Source organism: Palaemon carinicauda, chromosome 16 (assembly GCF_036898095.1).
Source record: "Palaemon carinicauda isolate YSFRI2023 chromosome 16, ASM3689809v2, whole genome shotgun sequence".
Classification (NCBI taxonomy): domain Eukaryota; kingdom Metazoa; phylum Arthropoda; class Malacostraca; order Decapoda; family Palaemonidae; genus Palaemon; species Palaemon carinicauda.
Window position 1 is genome coordinate 37,859,751 of NC_090740.1, and position 10,000 is coordinate 37,869,750.

The 10,000-nt window shown below is 39.7% G+C and overlaps 1 protein-coding gene across 3 annotated transcripts in view; it reads left to right on the plus strand.

The window, feature by feature from the left end:
- The window catches only part of LOC137655721 (uncharacterized), a 33,571-nt gene that overhangs the window by 22,930 nt on the left and 641 nt on the right, over nt 1-10,000 (plus strand). The window contains exon 1 of one of the 3 annotated variants that reach the window (XM_068389741.1): nt 664-835. The exons of the other annotated variants lie outside the window; for them this stretch is intronic. Within the exon in view, the coding sequence (XP_068245842.1) occupies nt 803-835 (33 nt within the window). The 5' untranslated portion in view covers nt 664-802. Of the gene's footprint in view, nt 1-663; nt 836-10,000 lie in introns of those variants that run through there. 3 annotated transcript variants of the gene reach the window in all.

Genomic DNA, 10,000 nt, shown 5'->3' on the forward strand with positions numbered 1-10,000 from the left:
TTACCTTTACTCTAAACATTCCTTTATTGATGAATATCTGTAAATGTTCCAAAATACTATATACACCGAAACGATACCTTGATTTAGCCTTGTAAAATAACTTCAAAATGATCATAACAGTTTTATGTAACATGTAAGATGACACGTAGTGGGGAAAAAATTTCATTTTTTTATTTTTAGGTTAAAATTAAAATGTATGATGAGAAATATTACTATGCTTTTTCTTTACTATTTTTTTTTTCGAAATGAAGTCCTCCAAATTCATTATCTCTATTAGTTGAATTCTTAATTTTTTGATGGGCGATATTGATGAATCAACACAACCTTATCTCAAAATTTGATATGAAACCAGGATGTAAGTACTTGTAATTTCCAATGCGTCATTGATTGAAATATTTCTTATTTCTCTTCAATATCAAGTAATGTATGTATGATATTAACTTTTGTATAAAGACTTCTACTAATATGTTATAAATATGATAAATTTATGAAGAACTATCGATGACATCAAAAATTCACGTTGATCGATAGTGGCAAGAAATAAATTTTCCTCACGAAGCCAACTTTCAAATGAATCGAACACATATCTTGGGTAAATGACAAGAGAGACACCGGTTGTTCCTTTGTATTCTGGGTCGAATGCGTAGATTAAACTGATAAGGCGATTACTTCAGAATGAATAACCCTGTGCCGCTATAGCATCTAATCAACCATAAATACAGACGGAGATCTGGAGCAGAGCTCTACAGTACTTCTCACAACTTTAGTTCTTTTGCCTATTGAAAAATCACCTTTTCACGAAATGAGTCATCACGGAGATCCCTCCCATACACAGGTAAGAAGTCAGTTGTTCCTTTTTTTTTTTTTTTTTTTTTTTTTTTTGCGTTTCAATTTTATGTTATAAATCCTCGGAGAAAAGAAAAATGATTCTGTTTTGTCTTAATTATATTTACATTATTATAACGAAAGTCTAAGAACACTGATATTGTTAAGAATTATTTTCAAACAGCAGGTAATCATGAGCGAAGAATGATAATATTGGATACCTACCAAATTCTCATTTCTAGTTAACCAAATGCATTGAACGTTGAATAATTCAATTATTGTAATTTTATTCCTTATAACATAAATTGGGATAAATTAATTATTTTTAAAACTAAAATGGGAGTTCTCAGGGGATAAGTTATCGAAATACGTACAATTTTGACTAATTTCCAAAAAATGAAAATATTCAACATATTAAGAGAGAGAGAGAGAGAGAGAGAGAGAGAGAGAGAGAGAGAGAGAGAGAGAGAGAGAGAGAGAGAGAGAGAGAGAGAGAGAGAAATAATTACATACATACATTAGCTTAGGGATTGACTTATTAGTTAGTGCAAAACAGTGATGAGCCTAGGCGTAGAGTAGTAACTCCGTGAAGAATTCTAAGTTGTGTTCACTTATTTTTGTCAACTCTTTTCGGCAATCCTGTTCTTAATTTATTTAATCAAACATGTGAATGAATGTTATCAAAATCATTGGATATTATTAGAAATTCTTGATTTCTTTCAACACCATAGGGGGGACTTTTATTATACGAAATCTTATCAACGCATGCAATATGTTTTTAAAAAAATGCCATAATCGGATATAGAAATAAATACCAAAAACGGTCTTAAGTGTGTAATAGGTGAATAACTTCAAATTAAGGCAAATACTTCATGTCCTTGTTCTACTTCTACTATTGATTATTTTTTGCGGCAATTATATTTCAAGCCTTATCCAGCCTTTAAGCTAAAGAAAAAAAATAAATCCTTGTCACTTTTGTTTCAACTGTGATGCAACAATTGATCATAACCGAACAAAATTTTGGATAGCTGAAAATTTATTTTTTTGGAGTGTTGATGACTGTTTGTAGGCCTTTTCTACCTTGTACCGGTATTGATCTTTTTTACCAAATGCTTTTTAAGACAATTTATGTCAATCCTACTCAACTACCGAAATTAAGTTTGTATCTAGTTTCCATAAGAGAAACCATTGTCTAAGTATCTATGTATCCCTTCTTACAGCATATTATGTTGTATAAGATATAAGCTCTACTAAATGAATAACATTCCTCTTCATCTTGATAAATTTTTTGTTTGATATATAATCTTTTCTTCTCTTATAGGTAAAAGAGTGGCTACTATCCATCCTTTGCCTTTTCAGCTATAATTCATATATTTTTTTTATATTTGATAAGAATTTCAATATACCTGTTCCTTTAAAGGTATAATGATGATCTTTTCTCATGTTGTAAATATTTCTGGACCCCTTCTATATACTTGTAAGCCTTGTTTTCTCTTGGTGGAAATACTGTTTTTAGTTATCAATACCAGAATAATAGTTTTCATATCCATAATACCTATAAATTTAATAATTATCCCTCTAATGTAGATTAATTATTTTATTATGGTTTTTATCACAATTTTCAAGTTTTTATTCCTGTTTCTTTTATTCATTTCTTTTTTTTTTCTTTTTTCTTTTTTGGTATAAGAAGTATGATGCCACATTTGCATTGCAACAAATTACAATATTTAATTTGGAGGTAAAAAAAACTGCTCGTACTTTTCCTATACTTTACGCTTAAGATCGTTTTTTTTTTTTTTAATCTTTTAAATCCTTTTAGGAACATTAATTGGTTTGTTATATCCTAAAAAAAAGAAAAAAAAAAAGAAAGTTATGATATGTTACTCGTACAACCATTTAGTTTATTTTCTTGTTTTGAATTTCTAATACTGCTTTCGCTGACTAAATCATCCACTACAATTTTTTTTTTAATGAATATATGATATTTGATGGAATGTTAAGCAAAGGTCTTTTAACCAGTCTCTTTCCCATAGCAGCCATCCGCCTGTGCTTCACTAGTTTCTAACTTTTTATTGTTTGTGCTTTTTGTTATTGCTGGCCATTCTGTCTCCCACACCATTGTCTTTAGTTTTTCTTGATAGAACTGGTTTCCCATCTCAATTTTCTCTTCTTAAGTAATAGTAATAAACGACTCTGGTTGATTACTGTATTTTATAAGGTACTAGAGTCACAAAATCAATATATGTTGAGGAAACAATTTATTTTGCATGGTGTTACTTCGACCTACACACCTAGTGAATGTGCACAAATAGTGGGTACAGTATTTAAGAGGTGCATATACAGTAAGTGAGAATATTTAGTTTGGTAGTTCTATGAAAAAAGTCCGAACAATGATTGAATCAGACTATGTTAAGGCTGGAATTCATGAAATTATCCCATAATATACTCATTTTAAAGGTGAGTGGAAGAATAAACTCTTCCATTTAACAAACCTTCCAGTCATCTTTGAAAATGTTATTTTCAGTTGTGTTCAAATAATCTGTGTAATATATTTTTCTAGTTAGATAATGTTATCTATTTAGTTCTTGCAAGATGTATTATCGGAACCGGTTTACTTTTGAGAAATCCTTACATTTTTAGCACACTAATTTATTGGTAATTGTTTACAAAACCACGCTCTCCATATACTGCCAAATTACGCATAGCTATTGTTTTCTTTTATTACTTTTTCATATTTAAGAAAAAAAAATCGCTATATTGGAAAAATAAGTTAAAAAAAAAAAAATAAAAAAAAAAATCTTGTTTCCTCACCAAACGACATGGAACTAACATCGCCAACATAATCAACCAAACAAGAGTTCGTGATGCCGACGTTTTTTTATATATATATTTAAAATATATGCCAAATTAAAATTTGGGTAATTACTCAAAAGTGTCCATAAAGTATACAATTCCCAAATAATGACATATTTGAGTAATTAAGCGTACCATATCCATGCCAAACCTTGTGTATGTATGCCACATCCGCCATGATCCACCAACATCGGCCGCGGAATTTTATAAGTGATTGCACGCACCAGCTTACTGATTACTGCGTGCAGATGATAAAAATCTATGTTGTACACATACTCTCAGAACTGCATCTGAAACCATTAGTAATATCCGTGGTTTTTGTACTCTGTATGTTGATGGAGAAAAGTATAAAATAAGAATGAGACAGTATGGAAGTGGGTGCATAGATAGTACACAGAAGCGGAGGTCACTCCTCCAGTGTCTGTAAGTTCATGCCTTTCTCTCCCCTTCCCGGCACAAGCTCGAGTATGTAGGTGTTCCATGTCAACAGAAATATCTGCATTTATACTCTGATTCATTGTAAGTTGTGGAGGATACAGCACCACAACGCTATTGTTCCACCACGACTTTGTCTGGTTTCTGTGGTATGGTTGTTAGTAGAGATCGCAAGCGAATAATGGTAATGTCAGACACATTCTCCTCAACTCTCCTTACTCTTGACAATCTTTAGTTAAAGATACGCTGTGACTCAGTTATGTTCCACAATGGCAGATGTTTCAAAAGCAGGTCTTCTGGGCAAATATGCCATCACCAACCAGAAAGTACGTGATTGGTATATCATCTCTGGGTAGAGGTTCGAGATTGGGTAACCCAAGCTCCTCGTTCTCCAGATATTCTTTCTATCTTGTGTCATTGAAAATGCCTCTATCTGAAGAAGCACCATCACATCACAAAAAAGGAACTTGCAGTCAGTTATAATGAAAGCCAGTAGAACAATGGAGAAGAGTCCTTTATAGTTGTTGTGGAACCACCCACTGTTCTTTGGTTTCTTCAGGCAATGTGCCTCCCATAATTGGTTCCATGAAGATGCCGGGGTCAAGTTATAGGAACTTTTTAAAGCATTTTGGATCTTCTACATTCAATTCCTTCATGAGTTTCTCATACAGGACAAACTATGGTCTTTTGAGTAACCACTGTCGTACCCACTGTCTTTTCTTTCGCATGTTTCTTTTTTGCGTTCATCTTCTTTCCTTTGCAACTCTAAGGCGGATTGAACAACCCATATCAATTGAAGGACCAATTCTATCATACCTCGCATTCTCCTCTCTTGACTTGAAAGCCACACCTATGAGTAATTGCGTGATTGGAAGCCAGAATGTGAATGATGACGGCCTAACAATCCACTGGCATATTTAATGACTAGTATTGTTCCGTACTCTGTCCCTACTGAACTAATGTGTCCGTACTGTATCCACTGTTTCTGTACTGCATTCATTCTTTTTCCTGACCTTCGCACTCTATGTATACCATATGTTCTCCTTACGTGGCGTTAAGGTTGCCTATGTGCCAGGATGTCCATACTCTTGTGACGGACCGAGAGAGGGTTGTGAACTCAAAGGCAGGATGCAATCAACTGAGTTGTTTATTAAGGAACACTCTCCTTTATAAACAAAACCTCAAGGCAACACGACATAACATGTTCGAGAGACAGACAATATTACAGAGCAAAACCGGAGACATGATCATTCAGGTTCTTTTTAGTGCGAGGGAAGAGCGCAGATACAAGCATAATATATACAAAATAATTATGTACAATTGTGTGACATACGGTTGGCATATGGCTCCCCCCTGAAAATGACATACTGTACATGTTAAATAGGGCGCCCTGATCTAGAGAGGCGAACTGTAGGCGGGTCATCTGGCAGTAGATAAGCAGGTTTTAGACGATCAATGGAGACCCAGTCTTCTTTGCCCCGAATGTTTAGTAGGAATGCTTTCGGACTGCGTCGGATCACAAGGAAAGGGCCCGTGTAAGGGGGCGTTAGTGGTGGCTTGCTAGTGTCGTTGCGCAGGAAGACATGCGTTGCAGAGTGCAAGTCCATTGGTATGTGATGCTTCGCTGGGGGCTTGTAAGTCTGGCGGCACGGAGTAAATTTTCCCACGACGTGATGTATGCGCTGGAGATCGTCGGAGGAGGTTATAGAAGGAAAAAATTTGGCAGGGACGACCAACGGGTCGCCATACACCATTTCAGCTGCCGAGACGTCGAGGGCTTCTTTAGGAGTGGTCCTTAGTCCCAGGAGGACCCAGGGAAGCTGAGTAAACCAGTTGCAATCCTTGCAGCGGGACATCAAAGCTGCTTTGAGGGTGCGATGAAAACGTTCAACCATTCCATTGGCAGCGGGGTTGTAGGCCGTTGTCTGATGTAGGGTGATGCCCAGGAGATTCGCTAATGACGTCCACAATTGAGAGGTGAAAGTGGTTCCCCTGTCAGAAGTAATATGCTCAGGGATACCGAATCTTGAAATCCAACCAGAGAGTAAGGCAGATGTACATGAGGCGGACGTTGCAGTTTCCATGGGAATGGCTTCAGGCCAACGAGTGGAGCGGTCGATGACGGTAAACAGGTAACGAATGCCTTGTGACGTGGGTAGGGGGCCTACAACGTCGACGTGAATGTGTGCGAAACGACGCTGAGGTTGAGGAAAGGTGCCCACTCCTGAATCCGTGTGTCGATGTACGTTGGAAGTTTGGCAAGAAGTACAGGCGCGGACCCAATCCTTAGCATCCTTAGAAATGCCGTGCCAAATGAGCTTTGCCTTCAGCAGCTGTGCAGTAGAACGGCACGAGGGATGTGAAAGGCCGTGAATGAAATCAAACACCTGTCGGCGCATGGGAGCAGGAATCCAAGGTCGCGGTCTACCAGTACTGACGTCACAGAGGAGGGTGGTGTTGGAGTCTTCGAGGGGAAAGTTTTCCCAACGGAAAGACGTGCAGGATGTCCTACAAGCTGGATACTCTGGATCCTGTTGTTGGGCTTCAGCCAGGGCGTTGTAATCCAATACCAGTTGAACGGCAGCCAACGTGTTTCTTGACAGGGCATCGGCAACGGGATTCATTTTCCCAGGGACGTATTGGAGGGTGCAATTGTTTTCAGCCACGGCGGTGTAGGCATCCGTGGGTGCGCTGATGTGGAGAGCGAGGTTAGAGGGGGCGGGTTGAAGAGGTGTCGACAAGTACGAGTCTGTGTTGACCAATCGTCGGTGGGCGACATCGACCAGAAGGTGGAAATGAGAGAGGAAATCCGCACCGAGGATTGGCATTGTGACGTCAGCAACGAGACACTTCCAATTGAATTTACCGTTTCCGAACGATAATGTGAGGTTCTCGTAACCGTAGGTGGGTATCGCAGATCCGTTGGAAGCTACCAAGCGGACGTCGGCAGATGTAGACAGACTACGTCGTGCCTTGAAGAGTTTCCTTGGCAAAAGAGAACGACAAGCACCCGTGTCTACCAAAAATTGCATGCCCGTTCCTGCATCCTGTGAAAAGAAAAGATTAGAAACATGGGAGGCCACCGCCACAAGCGATGGCCAACTTACACGTTTTTTTGGCCACTGACAATCCTTGGCACATTTCTTCGCGGTTGCCCCGAATCTGAAGTGGTAGTAGCAAAACTGCGGCGGATGGGAGGTAGTAGTAAAAACTGCGCCGATTAGCGGCGTCGCTGGCATCGGTGGAGAGAAGGAGAGGGGCGTGTGGGATAGGAAAAGTGAGAGCCGCAGCAGTTGATAGGGCCTTCTTTGCATTGCAGAAGGCTGCTTCTTGAAGGGGACCCCACTTCAGGTCCTTTGGCTTGCCCTTGAGGGAGGCGTAGAGGGGAGCAAGAGTGGCGGCAATGCCTGGCAGAAAACGGTGATAATAGTTGATCATGCCCAAGAATTCCTACATAGCTTTGACGGTCGAGGGCGCGGGGAAGCTCTGAACGGCTGTACCTTCTCCGGGAGGGGATGGACTCCTTCAGGAGTAATACGGTGCCCTAAGAATGACACTTCGTTGGCGCCAAAGGTACACTTGTCGTACCGGACTACAAGGCCGTTTTGTTGCAGGCGGTCGAGCACGATGCGCAGGTGACGGAGGTGTTCCTCTTTTGAGGAGGAGAACACAAGTATGTCATCCCCATAACATACACAGAAAGGGAGGTCCCCTAAGATGCCATCCATGAGACGTTGAAACGTTGCCCCAGCATTATGAAGGCCAAAACAGGAGTAATTGAAGGTGTATGTACCAAACGGAGTGGTGATGGCGGTCTTGGGGATGTCTTTTGGGTTCATAGGCACCTGATAATACCCCTTCAGTAGGTCGAGCGTAGAGAAAACCTTCGCTTTGTGCAGGTAGGAGGTCACGTCGGCAATGTTTGGGAGGGGGTAGTGATCCGGTTCTGTTTGCATGTTCAGGCGCCTGTAATCTCCGCACGGACAGAGGGAGCCGTCTTTCTTCAGAACGATGTGTAAGGGTGACAACCATGGGCTGGAGGCCTTTTGGCAAAGGCCCATTTCCTCCATTTCGGCGAACGTCTGTTTGGCGGCTGCCAATCGTTCCGGTGCCAGACGTCTGAATTTTACGAAGACTGGGGGTCCCGTCGTCTTGATGTGGTGATAAATACCGTGCTTGGCAGGAACCGTGGGCGTTTGGCGAAGTTCTGGACGGAAAACTTCCGGGTACGACGTGAGGATGTTCGGGTAAACGGCGTATCCAAAGGGCATGAAGTAGGTTCACCTCACGAGGAGAGCCGTCTGCGGCAGGTTGAAGGCGAGCGATACTGATCATCTCCCTGAGGGCAAGCGAAGCCCTTTGGTCCCCCAACGGTTGTTGCGAGAGCTGAAATAGCTTTGCTATACGGGCGGCTGGCGACGGCGAGTACTGCTGCAGAAGCTATGTTTTGAGGGCGTCATACGCTATTGGGGTGTCTACTTGTTCACAAAGCCAGTCGGATATTTCCGGGAAGGTGTCCTCGGGTATCGCCGCGAGAACATAATCCGCTTTAGTGGTTGAGCGAGTCACGCCCCTGATACGAAACTGGACTTCTGCGCGCTGAAACCAAGCAAACGCCTCTCCGCTGGCAAACGATGAAAGTTTGAATGGAGCGGCCGCAGCACCAACTGCCGTAGAGTCCGTCATAGTACCAACGATGAAGGGGCGAGGGGGTGGGGGTGGAAGGCGGTGGGAGCGAGTCGATTTCCGGGGTCACCAATGTGACGGACTGAGAGAGGGTTGTGAACTCAAAGGCAGGGTGCAATCAACTGAGTTGTTTATTACGGAACACTCTCCTTTATATACAAAACCTCAATGCAACAGGACATAACATGTTCGAGAGACAGACAATATTACAGAGCAAAACCGGAGACATTATCATTCAGGTTCTTCTTAGTGCGAGGGAAGAGCGCAGATACAAGCATAATATATACAAAATAATTATGTACAATTGTGTGACACACGGTTGGTACACTCTCCAATGCCAGGCATACTCTTTTCATGACGTCCATACTCTTTCCATATTGCGTCCACCGTCATTTGTGGGCATCTATTGAAAATGTAAAGAATTTGGACTATCTGTCGCTCAATTTGTGCGGCATCGGTATTGTCTCTTAACTGTGTATGGAAAAAAAATCAGAAAAACTACGAAAATCTTAACTTCTTCCGTACTGTCACTCCCGTGGTCCATGCAGCCATCCGCTGCATCAGTGCGTAGGTGAGGTACGGGTATGACTGTTGGAAAATTGAAGTAGGAAAAACTTCCACTAAAGAAGTAAAAAACGCTCGATATTTTTATAATGCATTAAATCTATTTTCGCCTTTTTATCATATTTTCTAAAAAAACAAAGTAGATTATTTTTCATAAACGTATTTCACCACAGGCTTTCATTGAAACTTCTAATTGTGGACTCCAGTTGACGCACTTAAAGTAATTAAAATTTGTTTTTAGAAACTACCTATTGTTCTGTAATCATCATTATACTTTTGATAAAATATTATATCAATAAATAGATTATCATTCTATAGATTACCATCTCAATGCAAATATATATATATATATATATATATATATATATATATATATATATATATATATATATATATATATATATATATATATATATATATATATATATATATATATATATATATATATATATATATAATTATTACAAGTATTCGCACTGCATATCAAATAACCATGCTTTTTAACGTATAATATGTTACTATTGCTTTTACTTACTTTAATATTCATTATTGTCGGATATGTTATATATCCATTTAATCTCTTACAGGTTAAATTATGCTCTCATTAAAATAGCCTTACTTTGTAATAAAAATTAAG